The following is a 15,815-nucleotide window of genomic DNA, read 5'->3' on the forward strand; positions in this document are numbered from 1 at the left end:
GCTCCCTCCTGCAAAGTCAGAAGTCACACCACATCAGCGCTGCTCCGAAAGCTTGTGGTTTCTAATAGACCTGTTGGGATTATAACTTGCAAGTGGTGTGATCTCTTGTCCACCCCAGTCCAGCACCAACACCTCTACACCAGGATTTTCTCCAAAGACTGCGAACGGAGCGCGCTGCAACGTGTTGCAAATAGAATTTTCTGCGGGCCATAAACGCGCAGGAATTCCTGTATAACGATGTGGTTCGGATACAAACCTCTGTTCACGCAGGACCGTTAAATTTCCAGTCTAATTCAGTTTGTGAGATTCGGTTTTATTTTGTTTTTCAAACCTACGCAGAACCCTTTCATTTAAATAGCAAAATTTAATCTCCCTGAGGGATGGGGGAAAGGATTACTGAAGAAAACAAAACTGTTACAGACCGTGTCAATTTCTTACTGTTTAATTTGAAGATTTCCTCTACCTTCCATCTGCTGGGAACGAACTAAATTTCCCTAATTTTACATCATATCCAATTTACCGTAGATTCCACCGACCCCCCCCCCCGATAAAAAAGACCACCCTTCCCCGACGGAGATCTTTTTGAGGGATGGTGGGACAGGTGTCCTAAAAGGTGAAACTGCAACACGCCGCGCTAAAAGAGAATCGTAATGAGTCGTTTTCTTTTCAGACTAACAACAACGGGAGAAAAGTGATGGGCCATTTGAAAGCTTTTGTCTAACATTTTAGAATTACCGTGAAACATTCCCTAGGGACAGGATATTTAGAGGATGGGGAGCATATAACCGCGTTTAAACAAATCCAGCATCCCAGGCGCACGGCGAAAATGATATTTAAGGGAATGTCGCTAATTTTCGACAGAGCGGTCAATGAAGTCAAGACTCCGAGAGTCGAGCTGCAAACGAGCCGTGTAACGATTTTAAATCTCACCCGTGCTCGTTTCTCGTGTTCAGGAGATCCACAGGGAAGATTGAGTCCAAACTTAACGAACAAAATGTGCAACGTGCTTCCGTCAATAGGGAAAATAACAGCGCAGCGGCTGCCTCGGGGAAATCTGACAGCGCCTGTTGACTGAAAGGCACTGTATAAATCCGTTTTAAAAAAACGTGTTGGAGAAACTCAGCAGGTCGCTCAGCATCTGTGGAGAGAGAGGAAACAGAGTTAACGTCTCGAGTCTGATGAGGATTTATTATTGCTGAACTACAGTGGCCAGTTTTCCATCATTCGGAGTTGGACACTTTTGTTTCAGAATCTGTTATGAATCTTCCGCTGGACTCAAAACAAATCCGTCTCCCTCCCTCTGTCTCCACAGACCTGCCGAGTATTTCTCTTGTGTTGTTCCCCCTTCCCCCTCCATATATACGTTATACCCATTTTTTTTGTAAAACACTTGTGTTTTATCAGATTGACAAAGTACTGTTAATTTCGCGGGAATTCCTCGATTAAAATCGGGCGGAGGGAGAAGCGGTAGACTGCGGCTCAGGGCCATGGCCCTCAAACCTTCCCAAAACCAGGAAAACTGAATGAATGTGTCATTTAGGAAATCGGCTGAAAGATACCCCAGCTGCTCCTTCGAGAGGATGCCAAATCTACAAGTGGCCATTTCTGCAACGAGACTCACACACTCGTTTAAACGCGGAGATTGCAACGTGCCTGTTAAATAATGTTGTTTATAGCATGAAAGAAAAAAAAACTTTCACCACTAACCATCGGTGTATCAGTAATTCTGTTATGGGCTTCGGCCTGTTAGAAACAAAAATTCCCCGTTCAAATATTCCAACAAACTTAGTCTTTTGCTTGCTCTGGGAAATTGCTTACAGGACTACAGCAGTAGCGAACGTTAACCTGCAGGTTTTTGAAACCAGCTTTCATCCCCTAAAGTCTCAAGAGGCTGAGCAGGTTGCAAACGAGCCGGTCTGTTTTTTTTTAAAAAGGAAATTTCTGCGCGGTATTGACACTGCCTGATTGCTGGCGCGTAAATTCACTCAGAAGTGTCTAGGCATCGCCGGTAAGTCGACCCTCCGAAAGTTTCGCTGCTCGTCAGTATCAGGTGGAATGAAGTGATTAGCTTAACTCTTGTCCCATCTTCCGATCACCGTGCAACATTCCAAACTGTATCCTCCGGCTAAGCTCTCGGACAATTCTTCGGGGTTCAAAATTCACTGAAAATCTCAGCCTGAACAACTTAGTAATAAAACGAGAGTCGAAGGGAGAAAAAGTAGGCCGGAAACTGTTTTTGCAACATTCACAGTATTCACTAAATTCTTAAACAAAGTCGTGCATATGCTGTGGAATAATTTACCCATTTCTATTTAATTTTTGAGGGGGAGGGAAGGATGGGGATTTTCTTAAATAAAAACTACAACAAAAAGTCAAAACATCACATTACAGCTTCGATCTCAGTTAACACATGTAATTGTCAGCTCCAAATCAAGACAAAGCCCCTAAAAATGTTTCTTTAAAAATGCCGCCAATTTAAACTTTACACTCACTATAACCGCCCACAATCAAAATAACCATCCTGGATGCTCCCAGTTTAATTAGCGTTGTCTCTTCATCAGCTTGTGGGTTTTTTTGGAGGGGGGGGGTTCTGTTGTAGAGATAGTGGGGCAACGTCAGACCTAATGTTTCTTTTCTTAAAAATAGCCAAGAAAAATAGTTATTGTTTCCACAACTAACCAACTCCAGCGGTTGAAGCGCTGCCGGTAAATGCAATGAGTTTGAATGGACATTCCATTTTTGTCAGTTTTACTTGCACGCGAAGCGGCCTCGTGAAAAGGGCAGTATCACTAAATATCCAAATTCTCCAGCATTGTAGCAAAAACAAAATAAGATGTTCTCTGTGTGAAAATGGTAAAAAAAGAATGAAAACAGGAATGGGTAATGAAGTATAACGGGCAGGTAAATCTCCTCAGAGCATCTGGGATAAGTTAGAAGTGACAATAAGGGTTCGGAGCATCCCAATTCTAGCTCTAAAAAGGTCTGCGCATTGAATTAACACACATTTTAAAGCTTGCTAAAAGATTAAAAATACTTCGGGAGTGATAATCGCATGATGCATTCTTTTTATAAACTATTTCGAATTGTGAAATTAATTTTACTTACTGAAATCAGTTCTTGAAATGGAATGCAGTTCGTGATCAACTCATTTTAAAAAATTGGTCCCAGCTACAATTAAAATCATGCCCACTTCCAGGGCCCCGGTCATCTGCACTCCTCGAGTAAGAGTCAATAGAACAAATATTCTCTGATTAAGTCCGAATGAGAAATGGCAGATTGAGGGATGCGCTCGACAAGGCCAGAAACCTACGGGGCACAGGTAGCGCTTGCAGAGGGAGAACATAATGCCTTGTTTTTTTGTGAGGATGGGAATGCCTGACGCTGCTCCGAAAGCCCAGGCAGAGAGGATCAGAGTCCGGGAATTCGACGAGGAACGGCGGGGGCAGAATAACCTGTCCTCTGACAAAGAGACAAGAGCACGGTCCAGGATTTCTGCGGTTTTACACACGCACACAAACCTCAGACTTCAGAGCAAGTTACACTATTCAATAAATTGCAAAAAAGCTCTTGGTCTAAATGGCACTCCCCGTGGAAACTGGAGCGAATGATGACCGAGAATGTTCGTGTGAGAGACAAATTGAAAAAAAAGATAAGTCGGGCTCAGTGAGAAGATTTTTTTTAAAACGCAAGTGAAACCACTTGTTGCACACTCTCTAGGTTGAGCGTTTAAACTGGAGGTTATAAATAATCCGTCTTTCGAGGCTGGATGCCTTCTGGGAATTTGAAGAGTTTCAACGGTCTCAAATCGAGCTTTAAATCCGACCCTAACAAATTATTTAAAAGAAAACAAATTAACAAAGGCTCGCTACAGTTGAATTGTACGATTTTTAAATTCATCTAACTAAACCAGCTGCTAAGCGAGGTACAATTGAAACCGATTGTCACTTGTTACTGCTCGTTATCAGTTCGTTATCAGCGACAGGAAAGGTGGGGGGGTGGTGGTGGTGTGGGGGTTGTCGGGATGACAGAATTCCTCCTTCAATCTCCAAGAATAAGGAAATTTTAACGATATTTTTCAACAGTCAGTGCTTTTAAATGGAGCCAGGAACAAAATTCCAAATCTAAATCTTACATTGTTTACCCAATCGCTTCTTTAAGTTAAACGTCTGCAGAAATTTCTGTTTTTTTTAAAAGACCCGCCTGACTACTTTTAAGTTATAAAACATTCATCGCTCCAACAAGAATCACCAGCAGTTCCGATACAATAATCCGGCCGCGCGTCTTTTTTTTGTAAAAAAAACCAAAATTTATTCAACCTCAGTTCAGGAACAAGAGCCGGAGATCTTTTTTAATTATAAAGAAAACTTATTAGTAAACTAGAACATCTGCTCAATATATAGTTACTCAATCGACATGGTGGATTCTGCCACCATTTAAAAACACAAATCCCAGAAACCGGGAGGAGGCTCTAGATACAGCTTAAAACGTTCACAAGCGTCAGAAAAGATGTAACACAAAATACTATAAATTAAAACTCTTGCGTTGCGACCCGCACTCTTAAAACCTAAAAAAAAATCAACGGAGAGGGCCAAACAGGTTAAAAACAAACCATACAGAAATGGTATAATTTTTCCGCATGGTTTTGAAACAAGATAAATGACACATTAGAAGTTATTTACAGATACAAGGAATTAGGTAAACATTTTCCAAACTCTTCCCCACCCCCCTTCCCCTCGCAGTTCCGCTGCCTGCAAATCTGATGGCATTAGAAGTCCCAAAAAAGGCTTTAATATAAAATTCGGCATCTAAAAGGAGTCTCGCCCGTGTAGAAACGTTGATTGTCTCAACTGGAGAGAGAAGAGGAGAAACTTCAGCATTCAGAAACCAATTTCTTTTAAAAAAGATTGTTTAAAAGGTTGTTATGCCGCGGACAGCGTCCTTCAGATAGAGATCTCTCTCACCCACCCACACATACACACACACACATACGCACACTCACACAAACCACATTTTCAATCTGATCGGGGACAGGGTGGAAATAACATGCCGCTTACATCGGGCCGAGTTTGGGTTGTTTGTGTGCGTGTGTTTATTAAATGTCGCTTTGCTTAGATGTGAGTTAGGGGCACCGTTGCACTCACCCCTGTGCCGGGTATAGCTGTATTCTGATAGTGTTGGTGAACACTGTGCAGTCTGCTGCTCTGGGCGGACGGGTCTCCTGTATCTCCTCCTGGAGGGAGATACATACTAATCATGTCCCGGAGATCCCCCAGGCAGGCTCCCCGGGAGTGGGACGTGAGCGGGGGAGGGGTGGTCGGCTCTGTTTTCACCATGGAGCTCAATGAATTCTGTTGCCCGTAAGCCGGGGACATGCTGTAGGTGGAGGCGGCGTTCATGTAGCTCTGGGCGCTGGACATCATGGGGCTGTACTGAAGACTGGCCATCTCGTAGCGGTGCATCTGCTGGATCTGGGGGCTGTTGATCCCTGGATGTTGGGAATAAGCCAACTGGTCCTGCATGAGCGGGTACGTCCCGTTGGCCCAGCCGTTCATGTGAGAGTAACTCTCCATTCTCGGGCTTGCTCCCACGCTGCTGTTCACCGGCACTGCCCCCGGGGAGAGCAGCCCGCCGGGGAGGGAGTATTTGTCCTTTTTGATGAGGGTTTTGGTTTTCCGCCGCGGTCGGTATTTGTAATCCGGGTGTTCCTTCATGTGCAAAGCCCGGAGCCTCTTGGCTTCGTCAATGAACGGCCGCTTCTCGGAATCAGACAGAAGTTTCCAGTCGGCTCCGAGTCTCTTGCTGATCTCGGAGTTGTGCATCTTAGGGTTTTCCTGAGCCATCTTCCTCCTCTGGCCCCGGGACCACACCATGAACGCGTTCATGGGTCTTTTCACGCGGTCTGGGTTCGCTCCCGGATTCTTGCTGTTGTTCCCCGGAGCGGAGCTGCCGAGTGTCCCCGTGTTGGACTGGGAGGCAGCCGGCTTCAGCTCGGTTTCCATCATACTATACATTGGAGCTTCTCCGAGTAGACAGCACAAGCTACGAGCGAAAAAAAAACAAAACAAAACAAAAAGCACACACAAATGAAGAGGAAAGTGGGGGGGTGTAGAGGGGGTGGGGGATACAGAGTTCCCTCAGGCGACTCCAGCAAACTGAAGACGCACCGATCAAGCACAGCGCTGAAATTCTTCTGCCAAACTTGCTGCGGTTGAGGAGTTAATAGACACCTTTCCATGTGATGTAGACTGACAGCCGAGCAATGAGGGGCTGGCAGCCAATCACAGCTCCCTCTCTGGACAGGTCCCTCATCCAGGGCTGTTTGTCATGGAAGCACATCCACACACACACACACACACACACCCCTCACATCCCCACCCACACACAAGTCCCTCACATCACTCCCCACACACCCCTCACATCCCCCACGCCACACACACGTCCCACACATCGCCCCCCCACACACCCCTCACAGCCCCATCCACCCCACACACACCCCTAACATCACCCCACGCACCCCTCACATCCCACACCCCACACACGCCCCTCACATCAAGCCCCCACACACCCCAACATGCCCCACCCCACACACACGCCCCTCACATCGCCCCCCCCACACACCCCCATCCCCCCACACATAGCCCTCACATCCCCACACACCCCTCACATCCTCCCCACATACACCCCCTCACATCACCCCCCCCAACACACACACCTCACATCCCTACCCACCTACACACAGACCCCTCACATCCCCCCCCCCACACACCCCCTCACATCACCCCCCCCCACACACACCCCTCACACCGCACTCCCCCACCACACACCCCTCACATCTCCCCAACACACACCCCTCACATCCCCAACCCCCCACAAACACACGCCTCACCCCTACACACACCCTTCACTGACACCCCTCATACTCACACCCCTCTAACCAATCCCCCACACACATATACCCCTCACACATACACACAACCCTCACACACACACACCCCTCTCATACACACACCCGCCCCTCATATACATACCCACCCCTCACACGCATACACACACCCTCACACGCATACATACACGCCCCTCTCACACATCCTCAAACAGACACACACCGCGCACACACACCCCACCCCTCTCTGACACAGTCACACAGACACACACCCCTTTCCCCCACACACACTCTCAAACACACACACAGACACACCCCACCCGTTCACACACATACACACACACGCCCCTCACATATACATAGACATACACCCCATCCCTTCACACACACATACATACCACACATATGCACACCCCTCCCGCACACACACACCCCTGCACACACACAGAAACACCGTCACACACAAACACAACTTGGTGACAATTTTGGGGAGCCTTCCCCTTCCCCTCCCCGACTCCTCATCTCCAATCTCCCTCTGCCCTCACCTCCAGAAATAAAAACGAATTCTGTACTTTTTTTCTGAAAAGAAGGGCCTTGTTCGTTTTTTTTTAAAGAGGCCACTCTACATTCCGGCCTGTTCACACTCAAACAAATTGGAGGGAATTCACGAAAGTACGATCAGATCTCAGGGCGATTTGCAAATCTTTCTGTCTAAAAATATTTTGAACTGTCCAACTTAGGTTTGACGATGTTGAAGTTTACTAAAAGCTCGGAGACAATGGAACAGTTTTGCTTTTTTTAAAAAAATAACCACAGCTCATCTGAATCGGTTCGATTGCAACAAACGATTGTATGTATTTTTGTTTTAAAAAAGCTGATGACACAGCTGCGTGCTTCCCCGTGCCTCCTGTTTTGAAGCTATGTTCCGGGAGGTTCAGTTTGAACATTAGAGAGAGAGCGTGAGAGTCGTTGGAAACATAGGCAACTGCAGGTGTCTCTAGTTCCCCCTCTCTCTCTATGTTTTGTTTTAGAAACTTGGCGCTTTTTTGGGTGATTGACAGCTTTACCTCGTGTCAATCAAATTCTCTGCGGTCAGTTTCTCAATCGCAGATTGTTTGGTCGCTACGGTAACCGCATCGCCTTGTCATTTCTGGAAATCGTCCAGGGACAGCTAAAGCTCGGTGCTGGGTTGCAGTATGATTGCGGGATCAGGCCTCGTAGGTGGAGACCCTGGACCCTTAAAGAGTAAAATCGTTTCCATCCACTTACTCCTGCCGACCTCATTTTGTTTCTTAAAAAAAAACAACCTATAAAAAAAGTCCAACATTCCTCCTCAAGCCAAAATAAATGACAATGCAAATTGACTGGGGCTCACTTCATTAAAACCACTCGATTTTAGTTCCTCTCTCAAGCGTTTTTTTTACATTTTTTTTGTTGACGAACCGCGATCGCCTGGAAAATGTATTTTCAAAGTATACCTTTTTTTTAGAAATGTACAATTTCGCAAGGCGAGCAGTTTCAGAAACACATTTCTCTCTCTCTCTCACACACACACACACCCACACACAACACCACACACACACCCACACACACCACACACACACACACACACACACACACAAAGCCTGATTTCCAAATCAACCGGGATCAGATTGAGATCACTGTTATCGAAACAGCAACCAGAAACGTTCGAGAGCGATGAGGTTGTAATGTGAATTTCGCACGGAATAAAGGACGGGCGGGCAATCAGTCCGAGCAGGTTTGGGTGGTACATGATCCTTGACGCTAACTCCGAGAATTCATGAAAGTGATACAGGATCATCTCCAGGAAATATATATATTTTTTAAATCAACCTGTTCGCAGTTTCTATCATAGACCTGTGCAGCAGGTGGGACCTGTACCATGGTCCTCTCAGCCCAGGGAAACGGACATTACCACTAGAGGGCTAAACTTAAAAAGATACCAACACCTACATTGCGCATCTGTTCCGGTGTAAATTTTTCTTCAAGATGGCGTTAGATGGAGTTCTTTGGGTCTTAAGGGATCAAAGAGAACGGGGGGAGAATGCAGGAGCAGGGGACTCATCAGCCGTGATCTTATCAAATGGTAGAGCGGGTTTGAAGGGCCGAAGGGCCTACTCCTGCTTCTCAGCTTTTGTAGATACATCTGAACATTTAAAGTTATTTTTAAGAAAACAACCTGTTCAGGGCATTTTATGGGGATAATCCAGATCTCCGGACACTACCACTGCGCCACAGGCTCTGAGGAAGGGTCACCGGACCCAAAACGTTAACTCTGTTTGTTCCTTCACAGTGTGCTGCCAGACCTGCTGAGCGTTTCCAGCAACTTCTGTTTTTGTTCCTGGTTTTACAGCATCCGCAGTTCTTTTGGTTTTTACTGCGCCACAAGAACTGTGTGTTGTGCAAACAAATCAATATATTCTGTCCCCTGCACCAGCATTTTGGTCCAAATGCTCTGGAAGAGGAGCAGTTTCAGCCAGAAGTCAAAAATGAACAGTGTTGCTGGATTTACATGTAGGCCAAACCAGATAAAGTTGGTAGATTTCCCTCCCTAGGGAAGGGTCATTAAGGATCTTTTTTTCCTCTTAAACCATTACTGAAGTTATTTTTTACTTTTGCAAATTGATATACAGTAATTCAATTCAAATCCCCCAATATTTTGGAAGGCCTCTTGTGGAGCAGAGATAAGATTCCCTATCTCTGAGCCAAGTAAGGCCTGGTTTCAAGTGCCACCTACTCCAGAGGGCGGGTTAATACCGTAATTGAAAAGATTGGTCAAAAATTATCTGCAAGTTGAAAACAGTTAACGTTCAAGGTTGCCGTGGAAAGCTTATAAACCTGAAATGCCTCTTTCTATATACAGTACTTCCGGCAGCTTAGACGTTTCTGATTAAAATAAATTGAGAAATTTCTGATTCCGTCCTGAGAAACGACATGTTGAATTTTTGTAAGCAAGGATAAACATATGAATAGGGGCCAATTTTGTTTTGTAAGCCGACGTTAGCTCTCATTTGGAAAGGGGGCCCAAACCGAAAATCTAACTGGGAGTTGAAATGGGACACGGGAACCATTCTGAACGGGACAGGGTGACGCTCTACCGCCGCCTGGTGACCAAAAGCTGATTGTCCGTTGTCAGCGCCAAACCAGCGCAGATGATCATTAAATATCACACACCCATTCTAACATCTCCTGATGCTTAGCAATAGAGTAATAGAAGCATCTACAGCAATCGAATGCTTCAAATAAAAACCCCGCCCTCCCAAAAAAAGAGGATATCAGAAATATCGCCACGTATTGGAAACAGGCATGTCAATTTGACAAATGCATTTAAACTGGAGACACTTTTCGTTTCATTTACACTGTACATACACTTCAAAAAAACCTGTAGAAATGACGAGCTGTTAGAGATACGCACGGTTCATATTGCTCCTGGTGCAAGACAGAGAGACACTGATGGAACTTCTATGCTCTTGTCACAAACACCAACAACACGTCTTGCTCTGATCCTCGCATCTAAAAAGAGATTTTTACTTTTTTAAAAATAAATGTCTGCTTGAATAACCGGGGAAGATCATTTCAAATACGTCAAATTCTAACAGTCGCGAAAATAGTCAGGAACAAGAAAGTTTTTTTTTAATTTCCTGATTTCCAAGTTAAATTTCACACGAGGTAAATTAGGCAACTGTTATCACATGTATGGCTCAGTATTACTGATTGGGAGGGTTAGCGTCATCTCGGTTAGTGTATCAGAACCAAAACACCGCCATGTATACCGAAGGCACGGGGAATTGAATAAATTACTTAAAAATATAATTGGAGACGTTGACAAAGGCTCTCTCAAACTGGGGACACATGCGTTCACGCTACTCGAATGCCGGCCTCAATGAAGGTAATGAACCGCTGGAAAGACACCCACCTCGCAATGTTCCCACGAGCAGCAGGAGAGACCTAACCCACCCACCTCCCCGCCACCCCGCTCCCATTCCACCAAGCCATCGGGCAGAAAGATAGCTTCCTTTAATCCCACATTCCAACTGCCGAAGGGGGTCCCCTTCTCCAAATTTTGAGAAGTTACTGCGGGCCCTGAAATACCCAGATCGAAGCAAGCAGCGCACAGTTAAACGTCGTCACCTCTGTCTCTGTCCACACGCCAGCTATCAGCTGTTAGAACCAAAGTTTAACTCGACCTCTGCCTCCCTTTCATTTTCCTTCCATCAATGATCAGTGAAAGAGGTGGTTTTCCCCCCAATCCTGGATTCGGCATTAAAACGGCTTAATGCATAACCGAACAGTTATTGCCTCTCTTTTGTTCAAATTCTCCAGAGCCCTTGCCATAACTCTCGCAGAGAGAGAGAGAGAGAAATAATCGACAGGACCGTGAGCGATTTAGATGAAAGCTCGGTTTCAGTTCTCGATAAGCAAAACTACACAAAACCCGCATTAAATCATGAAAGAAAGCTCTCCCGTCCCGCGAACACGACAGAGGTTTCGTTACTAGCTCCGGACTTGCTCGTTTCCGATAAACAGCTGGTTGAAGATTTGAACCCAGCGTACGGTCACCTCTGAAAATTAACTGTCACTACTCTTATGTCAGAGATTAAATCAGTGGGGAGGCTGTAAATTGGTCGGTTTTTTTTATATATAACCTCCAAACCTGGTCTTAGTGAGACAAAGAAAAACACATTGCTAAAATCCTTCATTATTCCTCAGTGATATGAAGAACCAATACCAATTGGGGACCCTCGCTCTCTGTGTGGAACCCGTCATTTACATCAGTCTGACAGTCAGTCTGTTTGCAAAATTCAGCATTAATCTGGTTCGAGGCATTGCCTCATGTCACAGCAATGGTTTACACTGCAGTGGGAGTTAAAACAAGAAATGCTGAACAGATCGTACTGCACAGCTTTTCTGCAATTTTCTGCTACCCAGTCGCTGATTTGAATGGAGTGGGGAAAATTTAAGAAACCAACGCTGGCTAACGTTTGGGGACTGCCACACAAAAACAGAAACTCAAAGCGAACCTTGGGCAAAACAATCACGAGAAACTAGACTCAAATGTCGTGGGATTTTCTGCTTAAACCTGCGGATGTTCTGGAGAGAAACTGCCGCTTTAATTTGGTATCTGAAAGCCCTCATATTGGATATGAAGAGAGGCTGGTGTTTGAAGAAGACTCCTTGGTGTGCTATTCACCCAGGTAGTTTCCAACACAACCCTATCCAGCTAACGATGTAAAAGTTGTTCATTCTCAAACCATTCAGATTCGGCGACATTTTTTTGGACATATCTATATATATCCCAATTTGACCGATTGAACGTTCTGTAATCTGATTAAAATGAATGGGAGCCATTGCGGTGTAGCTATGTAATAAAGGATTTTTCATGCCCCCGATTAATTACCGGAGATAAGGCAAGCGACCACCATCATCGACTTTAAAATTCAACACTTTTCTCAACAGGGAGAATAAATCCCATCTTTGTTCTTTCTTTTTCGGTCACCATGCATGCTGTCCCCAGTTTACAGTGAAACCTTTAATCCGCAGGTATAGAAATAGCGTCAGGGTCGGGGATTAAAATTAAAATTTCAGACCCTGCAGTGGAGTTTTGCAGGACCTTTCTCCTCCCTTTACAACGAGCAGTGCTCTGCTCCCTCAGCCGCAATGTAGAACCTCTGATATGACACTTCCTGGTAACAGGTACGCGGCTCCTATGAAATATCTTCCACCTGTTCGTTAGAAAGACATTACGATCAATCCGCAGACAGCACCACACAGACTTACAACTACAGGATACAACCCATAGCATCCTACAGGAATAAACTAACCAAAATAATATTGAAATTCACTTTTCTTAATCGATCCAAATAAAACGAGGACCATTTTATTTTGTTCTGATACGGGGCAGTGTAACACGGCAGGAATGCTTAGTGAGCTGATAATTTTAAAGAGCTTCAATGGCTCTTGGATAACTAGCGAAGTATAGACAGGTAAAACCATCGAAATCTTTCCTCGTCATCTCGTCTTTATTAACACAGAATATAACGAGCATTAACTTGATTTGTTTCACATTCATGTTATCATGTTATTGGCTGAGAGAGAAGCCAAATTCAAAGCTCGGTCAGAAAATCAAGTTTACTATAACCGTTTTGGCTAGATTTTGGATGGAGTGCAGACTTTAACCCTTCCCCAAGATATGCCCCGGTGCTAAGCACCTTCTGATGCAGTCACCCCTCAGAAACCAGGCCAACCTAAACAAGATGTTCACAAGCAGCAACGAATACAGCGTTTGGATACAAGGGAGTTCGTTCCATTGCATCAAGCAGCGAAATAAATTCAAACATTCAAAACTGAACGTAAATGTTTCATTTCAGATAATCACAATGCTGGAGAAACTCAGCAGTTCTGGTCGCATCTGTGGTCAGAGTTAAATACCACCATTCCCGCACTGTAGAAAGGTCACTGAGTTTGAAACATTAACTATGTTGCTCTCTTCACAGCTGCTGCCAGACCTGCTGAGTTTCTCCAATATTGTTTGTTTCAGATCTCCAGCATCGAAGTTCTTTGTTTTATTTTCCTTAAGGATTTAATTGTTCACCTAAGTCTAACTTAAAACGGGACAAAGTCACGGGTCGAAATTACATGTTATTGGTAACGTTGTGGGATTTAATTTCTGATCAGGCTTTAAACACACACACATTTTGACACCTGCATTTGGCTTTGCGAACAGCAAAAATGTAGCCGAAGAAATTGAAAACCTCCTAAAATCACCGTGACCCCAGACAGAATGAAATTCGTTCATGAGAAATCGGTCTGTACCCGAGTTTTATTCGATCTCTACAGGTGACAGAATTCTCTTGATTCAGAACGATTTTAAAACAGATAGGCACAAACCCCAGAATAAATCCATCTGCGCTCCTTACAAACTCTCAACCCCGCTTCATTTCGGATAAAAGAAAATAAATCCGCTGGACAAATAAAACTAGACAGAGGATGAACAGCATAAATGTTGCGATATCGGAGGCGCAAGAAACGAAACAACTCGTGGGTAATTCTAAACATCTCGGTATACAAAGCCAGAGCTTTAAAATCTCAATTAACTTTATTCCCCAATTGTTTCCAAATCCTGGCATATTGCCATTCTCATTTGGCAGCGATACATAGTCTGGATAGTGCAACGTTTGTTATGAATTTGCAATATCACCTCCCTCTCTTCCACATCACACCTTTTCTGAAAAGGTTGTCAATTCCTCTGTTTAAATTCTGGCTCATGGAAACATTGGATTTGTTCAGAATTCGACCAACAACAGACGCGCCTGGAAACGGAAAAGCGAAACATCCAACAACTGATTAAGTGCGATTTTCTTGGATAAAAGAAAATGCTCAAAATTCTACAGCCAAGGTGAGCGAACTGACAAAAGGCTATTTAAAATCCGGAGCAGATCTAATAATTTAGCTCCCCAACCCTTCCCTTCACAGTCTTACATCCAGAGACGAGCAATCATCTAAACTGGCTTCGGAAGTTTGCAAAGGAAAAGCATCTGGATGTCTTTATTAATTCGGCTGCCGTTTGAAAGCCTTGGGTATGTTTGAAACATACGGACAGTGCAGGGATCCAAATGGGCCGAGGTACACCGGAACTGGGAGCCAGAACGTGTGATCTCATGGGCAGGTATTTAGTGGGATTGAGAAAAGAAAGGGGGGGGGGGTGTGGAAACGAGTTTGTAATGTTCGCTGGAGAACACGATCAGTATTAATTTTCCGAACTATGTTTAAATGGGTATACTTTAATTAGATATGACATCTCTTACGCCTATGAACGCCTTAGAAAGCGACTCCCCCCCACCCCGCTATGTCCTGTTTCAGCGAGAGATGTGTTGAGTACTGAGCTTTTGCCTTGTATTCATTAATTTAGGTTCAACTAGGTTACAGAACAGGCTGCCTACACTGAATCTAACCGTGAATTAGCTGCACTGCATTACGATAACAAGACTTAATTCGGCCCTTAGCCATTACAACAAGTCTTCAACCATTATTCTTTGAAAAGAGAGTCGGAAACATAATTGCAGTAATCCACAAGACTAATTAGGTGCAAATAAACTATTCATTACGGCAAAATTAAAATGAAACACGTGCTATTCTCACATGAAAGGGGTATCATTAGCGGGAGGACATTCTTTCGCAAGTGTTATTAAAAGCAGGCTAGTGCGAAAAAAAGATCAGCAGGCAAAACAAGCAAGCCCGCATAATTATGTTGCGAAGTATCTTTCGCTTGGGATAAATAATTAAAATAGAGGCCGGATTAATTGACACTGCCCTCAGAGCAAAAATCATCTGCCACCCCATTCTGACGTTGTAAACAACACGGTCAGTTAGGAGTGAGGGGAGCTTCAGAGGAAGGCAAAGGTTTGGGTTCTGGGTGTGATGAATAGTCATCTCTCTCTCTCTTTCTGTCATAACGGGCTCTGGGAGCTTTTGATCAGAAATAAATTAGCCTCACCTCACACACAATAGCGCGCGATTCGTAGAAACTGGGTTGGCCAACGCTCTTAACAGCACCTTTTTCTATATATTTATATAATTCAGTCCCTCGCTTTTCAATTACAGCTGTTCATTTGATTAAGAGGCTGGGAAGGGAAAAAAAAGCCCACTAAGCTCATCTGAAATAACATCGCCACCACTTACCGCTGCTTCGCCTTGCACGGACCGCGGCTGATGTACAGTTTCCACCCCCGTTACTGTCTAATTAATCTCAACTTTCATATTCATTCAATCAAACAATTTCGGCTCCAATTTACAGATTATTCCTCATCAAACAAGACTCAAATGAGCAGCTCATGATGTACTTCACTGCTTGGCGGAATATTATTCTGTTTATCTAAAGCAGTGGCGACATACGTGGTTTGATAAAGACCTG

At 44.5% G+C, this 15,815-nt stretch overlaps 1 protein-coding gene across 3 annotated transcripts in view; it reads right to left on the bottom strand.

The window, feature by feature from the left end:
* Positions 1-4,282: 4,282 nt before the first annotated feature.
* The window catches only part of sox3 (SRY-box transcription factor 3), a 105,128-nt gene continuing 93,595 nt past the window's right edge, over positions 4,283-15,815 (bottom strand). For 2 of the 3 annotated variants that reach the window (XM_048544411.2, XM_048544410.2), the window contains exons 2-4: positions 10,320-10,417; positions 5,142-6,039; positions 4,283-4,847 (exon numbers count right to left, since the gene is read on the bottom strand). In XM_048544411.2, the coding sequence (XP_048400368.1) occupies positions 4,806-4,847; positions 5,142-6,011 (912 nt within the window). In that variant the 5' untranslated portion in view covers positions 6,012-6,039; positions 10,320-10,417 and the 3' untranslated portion in view covers positions 4,283-4,805. Of the gene's footprint in view, positions 4,848-5,141; positions 6,040-10,319; positions 10,418-11,035; positions 11,360-15,815 lie in introns of those variants that run through there. The other variant, XM_048544413.2, reaches the window with a different exon arrangement.

Source organism: Stegostoma tigrinum, chromosome 15 (genome assembly GCF_030684315.1).
Source record: "Stegostoma tigrinum isolate sSteTig4 chromosome 15, sSteTig4.hap1, whole genome shotgun sequence".
Taxonomy (NCBI): Eukaryota; Metazoa; Chordata; class Chondrichthyes; order Orectolobiformes; family Stegostomatidae; genus Stegostoma; species Stegostoma tigrinum.